The 17,069-nt window shown below is 46.0% G+C and overlaps 1 protein-coding gene across 1 annotated transcript in view; it reads left to right on the top strand.

The window, feature by feature from the left end:
• Positions 1 to 17,069, top strand: part of FSD2 (fibronectin type III and SPRY domain containing 2) — a 103,600-nt gene that overhangs the window by 52,993 nt on the left and 33,538 nt on the right. Inside the window, exon 8 of the mRNA XM_069766083.1 lies at positions 16,620 to 16,754. Coding sequence (XP_069622184.1) covers positions 16,620 to 16,754 — 135 coding nt within the window. The remainder of the gene's footprint in view (positions 1 to 16,619; positions 16,755 to 17,069) is intronic.

Genomic DNA, 17,069 nt, shown 5'->3' with positions numbered 1-17,069 from the left:
TTATCTTTGTAGAAAAGCACAGCAAACTGGAGAGACCAGCAGGGAAGTGAATCCTTCCAGAACAATGGACAACTGGCACTGACTAAAGGATTCTGCAAAGCTATATACCCCAGTCAGTCCTGCAATTAGTAGATACACATGTCCACTCCTGCAATCCAGGCACAACTGCATTACCCTCTACAACCACCGGAGGGAGCCCAAAAGCTGAATTCACAACAGTACCCCCCCCTTGAGGAGGGGTCACCGAACCCTCACCAGAGCCCCCAGGCCGATCAGGATGAGCCCGATGAAAGGCCCGAACCAAATCAGCGGCATGGACATCAGAGGCAGAAACCTAAGAATTATCCTCCTGGCCATAACCCTTCCACTTGACAAGGTACTGAAGCTTCCGCCTCGAAAAACGAAAATCCAAAATCTTCTCAACAACATATTCCAACTCCCCATCGACCAATACAGGGGCCGGAGGATCAACAGAGGGAACAACGGGCTCCACATATTTCCGCAACAAAGATTTATGGAAGACATTATGGATAGCAAACAAGGCCGGAAGCGCCAGGCGAAAGGACACCGGATTAATAATCTCAGAAATCCTATAAGGACCAATAAATCGAGGCTTAAACTTAGGGGAAGAAACCTTCATAGGAACATGAAGGGAAGATAACCAAACCAGATCCCCAATCCGAAGCCGGGAACCAACACACCGACGACGATTAGCAAAACGTTGAGCCTCCTCCTGAGACAGCACCAAATTGTCCACCACATAAGCCCAAATCTGCTGCAACCTGTCAACCACAGAATCCACACCAGGAAGGTCAGAAGGCTCAACCTGCCCAGAAGAAAAACGAGGATGAAAACCAAAATTACAAAAAAAAAGGCGAAACCAAAGTAGCCGAACTAGCCCGATTATTAAGGGCAAACTCGGCCAATGGCAAAAAAGCCACCCAATCATCCTGATCAGCAGACACAAAGCATCTCAAATAGGTCTCCAAGGTCTGATTAGTTCGCTCAGTCTGGCCATTTGTCTGAGGATGAAATGCAGAAGAAAAAGACAAATCAATGCCCAGCTTGGCACAAAAGGCCCACCAAAACCTAGAAACAAACTGGGAACCTCTGTCGGACACAATATTCTCCGGAATACCATGCAAACGCACCACATGCTGAAAAAACAACGGAACCAAATCAGAAGAAGAAGGCAATTTAGGCAAAGGCACCAAATGAACCATCTTAGAAAATCGGTCACAGACAACCCAGATAACCGACATTCTTTGGGAAACAGGAAGATTGGAAATAAAATCCATAGAAATATGTGTCCAGGGCCTCTCGGGGACCGGTAATGGCAAAAGCAACCCACTAGCAAGGCTTAGCCCACGCACAAATCCCTCAGGACTGCACAAAAGAACGCACATCCCGCGACAAAGAAGGCCACCAAAAGGACCTACTAACCAAATCTCTGGTACCAAAAATCCCAGGATGGCCAGCCAACACAGAACAATGAACCTCAGAAATCACTTTAGTAGTCCATCTATCAGGAACAAACAGTTTCCCCACAGGACAGCGGTCAGGCTTATCAGCCTGAAATTCCTGAAAAACCCGTCGTAAATCAGGGGAGATGGCAGAAAGAATCACCCCTTCCTTCAAAATGCCGACCAGCTCAAGAACCCCAGGGGAATCAGGAAAAAAACTCCTAGAGAGGGCATCCGCCTTAACATTCTTAGTACCAGGAATGTACAAGACCACAAAATCAAAACGGGAGAAAAACAGGGACCATCGAGCCTGTCTAGGATTCAGCCGTTTGGCAGACTCGAGGTAAATCAGATTCTTATGATCGGTCAGGACCACAATACGGTGCTTGGCCCCCTCAAGCCAATGTCGCCACTCCTCAAATGCCCACTTCATAGCCAACAACTCCCGATTGCCGACATCATAATTGCGTTCCGCAGGCGAAAACTTCCGAGAAAAGAAGGCACACTGTTTCATCAAGGACCCCTCAGAATTCCTCTGAGACAAAACGGCCCCCGCCCCAATCTCAGACGCGTCAACCTCAACCTGAAATGGAAGAGAAACATCCGGCTGATGCAACACAGGGGCAGAAGTAAATCAGCGTTTAAGCTCCTGAAAGGCAGAAACAGCCGCGGAGGACCAATTCGTCACATCAGCGCCTTTCTTGGTCAAATCGGTCAGAGGTTTAACCACACTGGAGAAGTTGGCAATGAAACGATGATAAAAATTAGCAAAGCCCAAGAATTTCTGAAGGCTCTTCACAGATGTGGGCTGAATCCAATCATGAATGGCCTGAACCTTAACCGGATCCATTTCTATAGATGAGGGAGAAAAAATAAAACCCCAAAAAGAAACCTTCTGCACTCCAAAGAGGCACTTTGACCCTTTCACAAATAAAGCATTATTACGGAGGATCTGACATACCATCCTGACCTGTTTCACATGAGACTCCCAATCATTGGAAAAAATCAAAATATCATCCAAATATACAACCATGAATTTATCAAGATAACTCCGAAAGATATCATGCATGAAGGATTGCAACACAGATGGGGCATTAGAGAGTCCAAATGGCATCACAAGGTATTCAAAATGGCCTTCAGGCGTATTAAATGCAGTTTTCCATTCGTCACCCTGCTTGATACGAATAAGATTATATGCCCCTCGAAGGTCAATCTAAGTAAACCAGCTAGCCCCCTTAATCCTAGCAAACAAATCAGTAAGCAAAGGCAAGGGGTATTGAAATTTGAACGTGATCTTATTCAAGAGGCGATAATCAATACAGGGTCTCAAGGATCCATCCTTCTTGGCAACAAAAAAGAACCCCGCTCCCAACGGTGAAGAAGATGGCCGAATATGCCCTGTCTCCAAAGACTCCTTAATATAGCTCCGCATGGCGGTATGTTCAGGCACAGACAGGTTGAAAAGTCAGCCCTTAGGGAACTTACAACCTGGAATCAAGTCAATAGCACAATCACAGTCCCTATGCTGTGGAAGGGAACTGGATTTGGGCTCATCGAATACATCCTGAAAGTCTGACAAAAACTCAGGAACTTCAGAAGAGGGGGAAGAGGAAATTGACATCAAAGGAACCTGATCATGAACCCCCTGACAACACCAACTAGTCACAGACATGGATTTCCAGTCTAACACCGGATTATGTAGCTGTAACCATGGAAAATATCATCATGCAAATTATGCAACACCAGAAAACGACAATCTTCCTGATGGGCTGGCGCCATGCGCATGGTCAGCTGTGTCCAAAACAGGTTTATTTTTAGCCAACGGTGTAGCATCAATGCCCCTCAAAGGAATAGGGTTCTGCAAAGGCTGCAAGGGAAAACCACAACGTCTGGCAAATTCTAAGTCCATTAAGTTCAGAGCGGCACCTGAATCCACAAATGCCATGACAGAAAATGATGATAATGAGCAGATCAAGGTCACGGATAACAGAAATTTAGGTTGTATAGTACTGATGGCAACAGAACTAGCGATTCTCTTAGTACGCTTAGGGCAATCAGAAATTACATGAGCAGAATCACCGCAGTAAAAACACAACCTATTCTGACGCCTGAATGTTTGACGTTCAGCTCTAGACAAAATCCTATCACACTGCATAGGCTCAGGGCTCCGCTCAGAGGGCAACGCCACAGTATGCACAACTCTGCGCTCTCGCAAGCGCCGATCAATCTGAATGGCCAGAGACATAGAATCACTCAGACCAGTAGGCGTGGGGAACCCCACCATAACATCCTTAACGGATTCAGAAAGACCCTTTCTGAAAATTGCCGCCAAGGCATCCTCATTCCATTTAGTCAGTACAGACCATTTTCTAAATTTCTGGCAATAGAATTCTGCCGCTTCTTGACCTTGACACAGGGCTAACAAGATTTTCTCAGCCTGATCCACAGAATTAGGCTCATCATACAACAACCCCAATGCCTGAAAGAACGAATCAACATTAAGCAAAGCAGGATTGCCAGATTCCAGGGAAAATGCCCAATCCTGTGGGTCACCACGCAGCAGAGATATGATGATTTTAACCTGCTGAATAGGATCACCAGAAGACCGGGGTCTTAATGCAAAAAACAGTTTACAGTTATTTTTGAAACTCAAAAATTTGTATCTGTCACCAAGGAATAAATCAGGAGTGGGAATCTTAGGTTCTAAGGCAGGAGTCTGAACAATGAAATCTGAAATACCCTGTACTCTAGCAGCAAGCTGGTCTACACGAGAAGCTAATTCCTGAACATTCATGCTAGCACAAGGCTCTTCAGCCACCCAGGGATTAAGAGGGAGGAGTAGACAAAGTAGACTGAAGAAAAAAAAATGGCTCAAGACCTTTCTTCCCTTCTTCTGAGATGCATTTAACTCATTACTGGCCAGTTGTACTGTTATGATCTGGTGGCCTAGGAGCAGCATGAGACAGACTCTGGAGAAGGTGGTCCCTGTACTGACCGCAAACCCTGAACTAGCAGCGCAACTAAAAGTAGCCGTGGGGGGTACCTAACACTCCCTAGACCCCTCGGCACAGCCTAAGATCTAACTACCCCTAAAGACAGAAACAGGAAACCTATCTTGCCTCAGAGAAAATCCCCAAAGGATAGATAACCCCCCACAAATATTGACTGTGAGAGGAGAGGGAAATAACATACGCAGATATGAAATCAGATTTTAGCATAGGAGGCCATACTAGCTAAAAAGAAAGAATAGAACAGAGTACTATGCGGTCAGTACAAAAACACTAGAAAATATCCACCGCAGAAAATACGGATCACCACATCTGACTAAAGACATGGGGGGTATATCTGCATCTCCAGAGAAATATCTAGGCTGCAAAAAATCCTTCACAGACTAAGCTGGACAAAACAAAAACATGAAAATGCACAGAACTATAAAGTCCACTGCAGGTGGACAGCAAAAACCAAGCAGGACTTATCTTTGTAGAAAAGCACAGCAAACTGGAGAGACCAGCAGGGAAGTGAATCCTTCCAGAACAATGGACAACTGGCACTGACTAAAGGATTCTGCAAAGCTATATACCCCAGTCAGTCCTGCAATTAGTAGATACACATGTCCACTCCTTCAATCCAGGCACAACTGCATTACCCTCTACAACCACCGGAGGGAGCCCAAAAGCTGAATTCACAACAATAAGGCAGAACAATTCTCGTGAGCCTTCTCACGTGAGCCAGAATTGCAAATGCCTGAAGCCAATTCACGAAAGTCTGAGGAATAAGGCGCCATCTCTGTTTTTCCTCGTCCTCATTCTTGCTATCCTCCTTCTTGTTCTTATCCAAATTAAATTTCTCCAACGGCAAAAGCGAAAAAATCTCCATGTACTCATCCTTCCAAATCTTCTCACGCACTTCCTTTTTTAAATGAGCCCCCAACGGCCCCTCAAAACAAACAAACACCTCACCACGTGCCTTATCATCCAAGCGAGTCCCACCCTCCTTTTCCTTCTCGGTCTGTACGGATACAGATACCGGCTCGGCTGACCTGTCCCGCACCACGGAACTGCTACCCAACAACTCAAGACCCAAATCTTGAGGTCCCACCCAAGCCGCCAAAGGAGACGGCCCAGACCTAACGTCACCCAACTGTATCAACAGCTCACGAACATTCGACAAAAGCTCCCCCACCCCTTCAACACCACTATCAGCCTTAACGCAAATTTCCTCACTCTGACACACAGACCCCACAGCCTGACTAACGGCAACTGACGGAGACGGTGAGAACGCCGGTAACAAACGAGACATAGACGCATGCTCACCAGGCTGCAGGGAAGCTGTGATCCCCCCAGCCACAGATACCATGGTTATCCAGCCTTCTCTTGACCCCGATCCAGTCCTTAGACCATCATGAAGATGAAGTCCACCTGCAGAAGATCTCGCCGTCCCGGCCGCAGTAGAGGGCGCAGACTAGGATTCGTTTACCGCAGATGCAGCCTGATGTGGGGAAGCCCCAGACCTGGGCCCACCGTTTAGTCGGCTTCCATCACATCCTCCCGTCCTATAAAGTCCCGTCCCAGTTGCAGGTAAAAGAAGGGGTCCGGAATCTCCAGCCAGGTCCAGAAGCCCCACCACACCTGGAGCGCTACCTGCCGCATCAAAAGAGCTCCCCCGCTGTCTGCTGCCGACGGATATGGCAAGCCACCCGACCTGGTCGTCACCACGGCGACCCGCTGTGACATCACACTGGGCCCTAGTAGATCTGGCGTGCGCAGGCCCCGTCCCCGAGATGCGGGAGGAGAAGGCCTGACAGCCGCCGCAGGCCCCAGCACAGCTGGTGGATTCCTCCCAGACCACGGCCTGCTTGGGCATTTGAGAGCAAGTGCACGGTCCGGAGGGTCCCTGGAGGGGCTCCTGCGCCACCGCTGGGACGTCTGAGGCAGGTCGGGGATAAGCGCTCAGGAGGCCTCACACGCCTGGACCGCCGCTCTACGGAACCGCTTGCCGGGGAACCCCCGCTGCCGCCACCCAGGATACCGGACACTTGATTTACAGCAGCCGCCCGCAGCGGGTCAAGCACCTGATCCACGGAGCTCATCGCTGGTGAGTATGGATGTCCTTCTCCACGGCCTCCTGAGTGGGAAGTGACCAGGCTCCACCCTCCAACAATTTCAAAACCTTTCCATCTTATTCCCTCCCCCTGATAAATCCCACCTCTCCTACCCCTTCGCTCCAAAGCCCCTTGTCATGACGGCTTGCACGTACGCCACCTGTGGGAAGGGGTGGGCGGCTCGCTCCAGCCTGCTCTGTACAGCAACAAGATACAAGCTACTTACACTGCATTAGCCAGGTTTCTCTCAGGCAAAGATTTCAAAGTAGGCAATAGTTTCAAGATCTGCTGTTCAAGCTCTTTTGAAGAGACACCAAAAATTGGGCATTGTTAAAGGAGTTGTTCAGTCCAAATCGATAACTCTGCAGTCACTCTCAGCATCATCCAGTCTCTCTTGGATTACATGAAGAGATAGAAATATTTGCACCAGCCTACATTCACAGGAAAACTGTAATTTTACCTGCCGAGTTCCTTCTAAAACTGTGTGCAAGACTACCTAGAGGAATTGCAGCTTTGAAGGCAAAGGGTGGTCACATAAACTTTGACTTGATGTAGATTTCTCCTTTGTTTATTCACTTTACATTTTGCTAATTGTTTTAAAAGACTTGGGCATAGCTACAGTGGCATGTAAAAGTTTGGGCACCTCTTGTCAAAATTACTGTTATTGTGAACAGTTAAGCAAGTTGAAAATAAATGATTTCTAAAAGGCCTAAAGTTAGAGATGACATATTTCCTTTGTATTTTAGGCAGAAAGAAATATTGTAATCCTTTACATTTAAAAAAAATTGCAAAAAAGGTAAATGGGATAATACAAAAATTTGGGCTCCCTTGGAGAATTGTGTTCTCAGAAAACTTTGACCAAAGTTTCAGACCTTAGTTTCAGACCTTATCAGGAAGGATATAATGGAACTAGAGAGAGTACAAAGGAGGGCAACAAAATTAATAAGGGGGATGGGAGAACTACAATACCCAGATAGATTAGCGAAATTAGGATTATTTAGTCTAGAAAAAAGACGACTGAGGGGCGATCTAATAACCATGTATAAGTATATAAGGGGACAATACAAATATCTCGCTGAGGATCTGTTTATACCAAGGAAGGTGACGGGCACAAGGGGGCATTCTTTGCGTCTGGAGGAGAGAAGGTTTTTCCACCAACATAGAAGAGGATTCTTTACTGTTAGGGCAGTGAGAATCTGGAATTGCTTGCCTGAGGAGGTGGTGATGGCGAACTCAGTCAAGGGGTTCAAGAGAGGCCTGGATGTCTTCCTGGAGCAGAACAATATTGTATCATACAATTATTAGGTTCTGTAGAAGGACGTAGATCTGGGTATTTATTATGATGGAATATAGGCTGAACTGGATGGACAAATGTCTTTTTTCGGCCTTACTAACTATGTTACTATGTTACTATGTTAATTAGCCTGTTATGGTTATGGCTTGTTCACTATCATCATTAGGAAAGGCAGGTGATGCAAATTTGCCAGCTTTATAAAAACCCAGCCTCCTCTAACCTTGGGCCAAAAAAACAGCAGCCATGGGTTCTTCTAAGCAGCTGCTTAGCACTCCGAAAATGAAAATGGCGGAGGCCCGCACAGCAGGAGAAGGCTATAAGAAGATAGGAAAGCATTTTCAAGTTGCGCTTTCCTAGAAATGTAATAAAGAAATGGCAGTTAACAGGTATAGTGAAGGTCAAGATAAGGTCTAGAAGATCAGGCAAAATTTCAGTGAGAGCTCCTAGTTGGATTTCTAGAGAGGTAATTCAGAACCCTCTCTTGACTGTGGAGCGCCCGCTAGGGCCTTGGGATACTAGAGCCAGGTCCGGTGGTTGTTAAAGTGGCGGTAACCCGGTCCGTGGCGCTCGATGTCCAAGTTAAAGGGAAGGTCTTTAAAGGGGTTGTTTTGAAAGAAAATAAAGAATGTTCATGATGCCACCTGTGGTATTTGGTCAGGGATGACCAATGCCGCTGAAAGGGGTCCACTGGGGATGATGTTATTGCAGCAGGGATGGTATGGCTTCCCACAGGTGAAGCTTAGTCCCCAGGGCTCCCTGTGTGGTGGCAAAGATGATAAATGGTGTAGTGCCAGAAAGAAGTGGAGGACACAAGGTTGCAGTCTCTTTACCTTTTACTGGTAGAATGCAAGCACACTCCAGAGTACCGGTAACAGGTGATGGTGAGATCCGGCCAGCCTGGAAGCGATTTGGAATCCCCTTAGCCTGGTGGAGTTGGAAGCCTTCTTTACTGATCTGTAGTGTGTGTCCCTTGCTGCCTGAGACTTCGCATAAGGTCTTCTCTCTCTGTCCTATTTGTAGGACAGTACCGGCATGTCGTAGCTGTTTTCGTTCTGACCCAATGTCAGACAAAGCAGATCACCAGTGAGGCCAAATCAGGAGGTTACGCCTGCCATTTTACAAGCGCGCTTGGAGACAAAAAGACACCTCACACATATTCTGTGAGCAAGTCACTTTTATGTGATGAAATGCAGCAAAAGGCAGTATTTTATACCATTTACAACAAATGTAACTCTCAATGTAATTCATGTAGCCCCCCCCCATCACCCAGGGTCATGCTGACCTTTATTCGTCACCACGTACCAAGAACATGTTGTGGCTGACTATTAACCCTTCTATATCACGGCATGACAGGCAACTCAAGCCTTTTTACAGGTGTCCCTTCTCGTGGTGACTCAGGGCTCTATAGGCTGCTGTGCCTTCGGGTGTAATGGTGGCCAGGAGACTTGAAATCTCCTGCCCGCCGGTTTCTGCTGTGGGGCATACAGTTACCCCCACAACCTCGGAATTCCGGCCTCTGGTTTCTTGCTTTGATTCTGGAGTGAGCCCTCTCGCAGCTTCATTCCCAGTATCTTTCCTCTCCTTTGCCTCTTCTCCCCTCACAGTCTCCTACAGACTGCTCTGTCACGAGCTGCAGAAACAAACGTCTTCTCAGCTCCAGTTCTTCTCTGACTGAATTCACTCCTCCTCCAAGCTAGAATATATCTAGGGAAGCTACCCTGAAACCAGGTTCAGAGCTCCCCCTTCTGGCCTGGAGTGAGAACAGTGTTGTATGTACATGTTACCTGTTAAAGGGATCCTTGTTGCTTTCAGGCATGGCATCACCCTCCCCGAGAGGAAGGCAATACCACTGTGGTACATTGTTGTGGTACATTGTTCTACTGTTTAGAAACATCTACACAAATATGGCCTTCATGGAAGAGTCATCAGAAGAAATTCTCTCCTCCGTTCTCACTATAAAATTCAGCATCAGAAATATGCAAAATAACATATAAACAAGCCTGATTCATTTTGGAAACAAGTCCTGTGGACCGATGAGGTTAAAATAAAACTCTTTGGCAACAATGATCAACGGTATGTATGGAGAAAAAAAGAGCACAGAATTTCAAGAAAAGAACATCTCGCCAACCATTAATCATGGGGGTGGATCAATCATGCTTTGGGGTTGTGTTGCAGCCAATGGTACGGGGAACACTTCAAGGATAGAAGGAAGAATGGATTCAATAAAATTTCAACAAATTCTTGAGGCAAACATAACACCATCTGTAAAAAAAAGCTGAAGTTGAAAAGAGGATGACTTCTACAAATGGATATCAATCCTAAACACACATTAAAAACTGCGATAGACTATCTCAAAAGGCGCAAGCTGAAGGTTTTACAATGGCCCTCACAATCCCCTGATCTGAACATCTTTGAAAATCTGTAGCTAGACCTCAAAATAGCAGTACATGCAAGACAACCAAAGAATCTCACAGAACTGGAAGAATTTTCCAAGGAAGAATGGATGAAAATCTTTCAAACAGGAATTGAAAAGCTCTTGTCTGGCTACAAAAAGCGTTTACAAGCTGTGATACTTTCAAAAGGGTGTGCCATTAGGTACTAACCATGCAGGGTCCCCAAACTTTGGCTTCAGCCCATTTTCTGTTGTGAATTCTGTTTTCGGGCTCCCTCCTGTTGTCATGAATGGTACTTCGGCTGGTTCTGTCTATGGACTTTCTCTGATGCCTGTGGGTGTTTCTGAGTTTCCTTCTAAAGGTGACGAGGCTAATTCGTTAGTGGGCTGCTCTATTTAACTCCACTTGGATCCTTGTCCGATGCCAGCTGTCAATGTTGTAGCATTGGTCTAGTTCGCTCCTGTATCTTCCTGGTTACCCGTTTCCTCCAGCAGAAGCTAAGTTTTGCTTTGCTTTTTTCTTGTTTGCTATTTTTTCTGTCCAGCATGCTTATGTGAATTTTGCCTTGCTTGCTGGAAGCTCTGGGTACGCAGAGGGGCGCCTCCGCTCCGTTAGTCGGTGCGGAAGGTATTTTTCCCTGCACTCTCTGTGTGGCTTTTGTAGGGTTTTTTGCTGACTGCAAAGTGACCTTTTCTATCTTCTGTCTGTTTAGTAAGTCGGGCCTCTCTTTGCTAAATCTATTTCATCTCTGTGTTTGTGATTTCATCTTACTCACAGTCAATATATGTGGGGGGCTGCCTTTTCCTTTGGGGAATTTTCTCTGAGGCAAGATAGGCTTATTTTTCCTATCTCTAGGGCTAGCTAGTTCTGAGGCTGTGACGAGGCGCCTAGGTCATGATAGGAGCGCTCCACGGCTATTTCTAGTGTGAGTGATAGGATTAGGGATTGCGGTCAGCAGAGGTTCCACTTCCCAGAGCTTGTCCTGTATTAATGTGCTATCAGGTCTTTTCTGGTGCTCTAACTACCAAGTCCACTATTTGTCCTAACCACCAGATCATAACAGTACAGCTGGCCAAAAGTATTGATGCATCTCAATAGAGGGATAAGTGAAGCTCTGAGACCATTTTTTTTTCTTTGCAGCGTGTTTTGTCTCATTTTTCCCCTTTACCTCTGGGTGGTTCAGAACACAGGTGTGGACATGGACATTCAAGGTCTGTCCTCTTGGATGGATAGTCTCACTACAAGGGTACAAAACATCCAAGATTTTGTGGTTCAGAATCCGATGTCAGAGCCTAAGATTCCTATTCCTGATTTATTTTTTGGTGATAGATCTAAGTTTTTGAATTTCAAAAATAATTGTAAATTGTTTCTAGCTTTGAAACCTCGCTCCTCAGGTGATCCTGCTCAACAAGTAAGGATCATTATTTCTTTGTTACGTAGTGACCCTCAAGACTGGGCATTTTCCCTTGCGCCAGGAGATCCGGCATTGCGTGATGTGGATGCGTTTTTCCTGGCGCTCGGATTGCTTTATGACGAACCTAATTCAGTGGATCAGGCAGAGAAAATCTTGCTGGCTCTGTGTCAGGGTTAGGATGAAGCAGAGATATATTATCAGAAGTTTAGAAAGTGGTCTGTGCTCACTCAGTGGAATGAATGTGCCCTGGCAGCAATCTTCAGAAAGGGTCTCTCTGAAGCCCTTAAAGATGTCATGGTGGGATTTCCTATGCCTGCTGGTCTGAATGAGTCTATGTCTTTGGCTATTCAGATCGATCGACGCTTGCGTGAGCGTAAAACTGTGCACCATTTGGCGGTACTATCTGAGCATGGGCCTGAGCCTATGCAGTGTGATAGGACTTTGACCAGAGCTGAACGGCAGGAACACAGACGTCGGAATGGGCTGTGTTTTTACTGTGGTGATTCCACTCATGCTATCTCCGATTGTCCTAAGCGCACTAAGCGGTTCGCTAGGTCTGCCACCATTGGTACGGTACAGTCAAAATTTCTATTGTCCGTTACTCTGATTTGTTCTTTGTCTTCCTACTCTGTTATGGCATTTGTGGATTCAGGCGCTGCCTTGAATTTGATGGACTTGGAGTATGCTAGGCGCTGTGGTTTTTTCTTGGAGCCCTTGCAGCATCCTATTCCATTGAGAGGTATTGATGCTACGCCTTTGGCCAAGAATAAGCCTCAGTACTGGACCCAATTGACCATGTGCATGGCTCCTGCACATCAGGAGGATATCCGTTTTTTGGTGTTACATAATCTGCATGATGTGGTCGTTTTAGGGTTACCATGGCTACAGGTCCATAATCCAGTATTGGACTGGAAATCTATGTCTGTGTCCAGCTGGGGTTGCCAGGGGGTACATGGTGATGTTCCATTTTTGTCAATTTCGTCTTCTACTCCTTCTGAGGTTCCGGAGTTTTTGTCGGATTATCAGGATGTATTTGATGAGCCCAAAGCCAGGGCCCTACCTCCTCATAGGGATTGCGATTGTGCAATTAATTTGATTCCTGGTAGTAAGTTTCCTAAGGGCCGATTGTTCAATTTATCTGTGCCAGAGCACGCCGCTATGCGGAGTTATATAAAGGAATCCTTGGAGAAAGGCCATATTCGCCCATCGTCATCACTGTTGGGAGCAGGGTTCTTTTTTGTGGCCAAGAAGGATGGTTCTTTGAGACCTTGTATTGATTACCGCCTTCTTAATAAAATTAATAAAATTACTGTCAAATTTCAGTATCCTTTGCCGTTGCTGTCTGACTTGTTTGCTCGTATTAAAGGGGCAAGTTGGTTTACCAAGATAGACCTTCGAGGGGCGTATAATCTTGTGCGTATTAAACGGGGCGATGAATGGAAAACAGCATTTAATACGCCCGAGGGCCATTTTGAGTACCTGGTTATGCCATTCGGGCTTTCCAATGCTCCATCAGTATTTCAGTCCTTTATGCATGACATCTTCCGAGAGTACCTGGATAAATTCCTGATTGTGTATTTGGATGATATTTTGGTCTTTTCGGATGATTGGGAGTCTCATGTGAAGCAGGTCAGAATGGTGTTCCAGGTCCTTCGTGCTAATTCCTTGTTTGTGAAGGGGTCAAAGTGTCTCTTTGGAGTTCAGAAGGTTTCATTTTTGGGGTTCATTTTTTCCCCTTCTACTGTCGAGATGGACCCGGTTAAAGTCCAGGCCATTCATGATTGGACTCAGCCGACATCTGTGAAGAGCCTGCAAAAGTTCCTGGGCTTTGCTAATTTTTATCGTCGCTTCATCGCTAATTTTTCTAGTGTTGCTAAACCATTGACTGATTTGACCAAGAAGGGTGCTGATGTGGTCAATTGGTCTTCTGCGGCCGTGGATGATTTTCAGGAATTGAAGCGTCGTTTTTCTTCTGCCCCTGTGTTGTGCCAGCCAGATGTTTCGCTCCCGTTTCAGGTTGAGGTTGATGCCTCTGAGATTGGAGCAGGGGCTGTTTTGTCGCAAAGAAGTTCTGATGGCTCGGGAATGAAGCCATGTGCTTTCTTTTCTAGAAAGTTTTCGCCTGCTGAGCGCAATTATGATGTTGGTAATCGTGAATTGTTGGCCATGAAGTGGGCATTCGAGGAGTGGCGTCATTGGCTGGAAGGAGCCAAGCATCGCGTGGTGGTCTTGACAGATCACAAAAATTTGACTTATCTTGAGTCTGCCAAACGGTTGAATCCGAGACAGGCTCGATGGGCGTTATTTTTCTCCCGTTTTGATTTTGTGGTTTCGTACCTTCCGGGCTCTAAGAATGTGAAGGCCGATGCCCTGTCAAGGAGTTTTGTGCCTGACTCTCCGGGTGTTTCTGAGCCGGCAGGTATTCTCAAAGAGGGGATAATTTTGTCTGCCATCTCCCCTGATTTGCGGCGGGTGCTGCAAAAATTTCAGGCTGATAGACCTGACCGTTGCCCTGCAGAGAAACTGTTTGTCCCTGATAAATGGACTAGCAGAGTTATCTCTGAGCTTCATTGTTCGGTGTTGGCTGGGCATCCTGGAATCTTTGGTACCAGAGATTTGGTGGCTAGATCCTTTTGGTGGCCTTCTTTGTCACGGGATGTGCGTTCTTTTGTGCAGTCCTGTGGGACTTGTGCTCGGGCTAAGCCCTGCTGTTCTCGTGCTAGTGGGTTGCTTTTGCCCTTGCCGGTCCCGAAGAGACCCTGGACCCATATTTCTATGGATTTTATTTCGGATCTCCCCGTCTCTCAAAAGATGTCGGTCATTTGGGTGGTTTGTGATCGCTTTTCTAAGATGGTCCATTTGGTACCCTTGTCTAAATTGCCTTCCTCCTCTGATTTGGTGCCATTGTTTTTCCAGCATGTTTACATGGCATTCCGGAGAACATCGTTTCGGACAGAGGTCCTCAGTTTGTTTCGAGGTTTTGGCAATCCTTTTGTGCTAGGATGGGCATTGATCTGTCTTTTTCCTCGGCTTTCATCCTCAGACAAATGGCCAAACCGAACGAACTAATCAGACGTTGGAAACATATCTGAGATGCTTTGTTTCTGCTGATCAGGATGATTGGGTGTCCTTTTTGCCGTTGGCTGAGTTTGCCCTTAATAATCGGGCCAGCTCGGCTACTTTGGTTTCGCCGTTTTTCTGCAATTCTGGTTTCCATCCTCGTTTCTCTTCAGGGCAGGTTGAGTCTTCTGACTGTCCTGGTGTAGATACTGTGGTTAATAGGTTGCAGCAGATTTGGACTCATGTAGTGGACAATTTGACATTGACATTGAGAAGGCTCAACGTTTCGCTAACCGCCGGCGCTGTGTGGGTCCCTGACTTCGTGTTGGGGATTTAGTTTGGTTGTCGTCTCGTTATGTTCCTATGAAGGTTTCCTCTCCTAAGTTTAAGCCTCGTTTCATTGGTCCGTATAAAATTTCAGAGGTTATCAATCCTGTGTCATTTCGTTTGGCCCTTCCAGATTCTTTTGCCATCCATAATGTGTTCCATAGGTCGTTGTTGCGGAGATATGTGGCGCCTGTGGTTCCATCCGTTGACCCTCCTGCTCCGGTGTTGGTTGAGGGGGAGTTGGAGTATGTGGTGGAGAAGATTTTGGATTCTCGTATTTCGAGACGGAAACTCCAGTACTTGGTCAAGTGGAAGGGTTATGCTCAGGAGGATAATTCCTGGGTTTTTGCCTCTGATGTTCATGCGGCCGATCTGGTTCGTGCCTTTCATTTGGCTCATCCTGGTCGGCCTGGGGGCTCTCGTGAGGGTTCGGTGACCCCTCCTCAAGGGGGGGTACTGTTGTGAATTCTGTTTTCGGGCTCCCTCCTGTGGTCATGAATGGTACTTCGGCTGGTTCTGTCTATGGACTTTCTCTGATGCCTGTGGGTGTTTCTGAGTTTCCTTCTACAGGTGACGAGGCTAATTCGTTAGTGGGCTGCTCTATTTAACTCCACTTGGATCCTTGTCCGATGCCAGCTGTCAATGTTGTAGCATTGGTCTAGTTCGCTCCTGGATCTTCCTGGTTACCTGTTTCCTCCAGCAGAAGCTAAGTTTTGCTTTGCTTTTTTCTTGTTTGCTATTTTTTCTGTCCAGCATGCTTATGTGAATTTTGCCTTGCTTGCTGGAAGCTCTGGGTACGCAGAGGGGCGCCTCCACTCCGTTAGTCGGTGCGGAAGGTATTTTTCCCTGCACTCTCTGTGTGGCTTTTGTAGGGTTTTTTGCTGACTGCAAAGTGACCTTTTCTATCTTCTGTCTGTTTAGTAAGTCGGGCCTCTCTTTGCTAAATCTATTTCATCTCTGTGTTTGTGATTTCATCTTACTCACAGTCAATATATGTGGGGGGCTGCCTTTTCCTTTGGGGAATTTTCTCTGAGGCAAGATAGGCTTATTTTTCCTATCTCTAGGGCTAGCTAGTTCTGAGGCTGTGACGAGGCGCCTAGGTCATGATAGGAGCGCTCAACGGCTATTTCTAGTGTGCGTGATAGGATTAGGGATTGCGGTCAGCAGAGGTTCCACTTCCCAGAGCTTGTCCTGTATTAATGTGCTATCAGGTCTTTTCTGGTGCTCTAACTACCAAGTCCACTATTTGTCCTAACCACCAGATCATAACAATTTTCTTTGCATATTTTTTTTTAAATATAGAAGATGACATATATTTGCCTAAAATACAAACTAAGTGTGTCACCTTTAACTTTAGCCCTTTCCGAGATCATTTCATCTTCAACTTGCTTAACTATTCACAATAATAGCAATTTTGACCAGGAGTGCCCAAACTTTTACATTCCACTGTATAGTGGGCTCAATTAGTACCCAGGCTGTGGATCCTAAGTGGCTCCAAATGGTTCCTTTAACCCATATGAGAGTACCAATACTATAATGATGATTGTACTGCAATATTGTTTCACAGAATTTATGATAAGAGCCAAAGAAACCTACTGCACAGTGTCCAACCTGCTGCCAAACACCCAGTATGAATTCTGGGTTATTGGAATAAATGCTACTGGTGAGAGCCCGGCAAGTGAGAGTGCTGTGTACGTGACAGGTAATTTGAAGCACCCATCAATTCTGGGTATATATAAAACGGGATGGTAATACTCACTGCACAAAGAATAAAGAACTGAACTGTTCAGCAATGCGAATATATCAGAGTTGGGCTTGATCTGTTTCCATAGAGAATACACCATGAATAATTGGGCTTGGGAAATGTTGGTATTGTTCTAACACAGTTTTTTTGCTCTTAGCATTATAAATTATACATCAACAATAATCTTTCCATTATGTGTTCTCCATTTTGTTAAAAGGGGATTTCCACCTAGATCTAATAGTTGTGATCGAACACAAAGAACCTTGTATCCCC

Source organism: Ranitomeya imitator, chromosome 4 (genome assembly GCF_032444005.1).
Source record: "Ranitomeya imitator isolate aRanImi1 chromosome 4, aRanImi1.pri, whole genome shotgun sequence".
Taxonomy (NCBI): Eukaryota; Metazoa; Chordata; class Amphibia; order Anura; family Dendrobatidae; genus Ranitomeya; species Ranitomeya imitator.
This window is presented reverse-complemented; position numbering and strand designations above follow the sequence as displayed.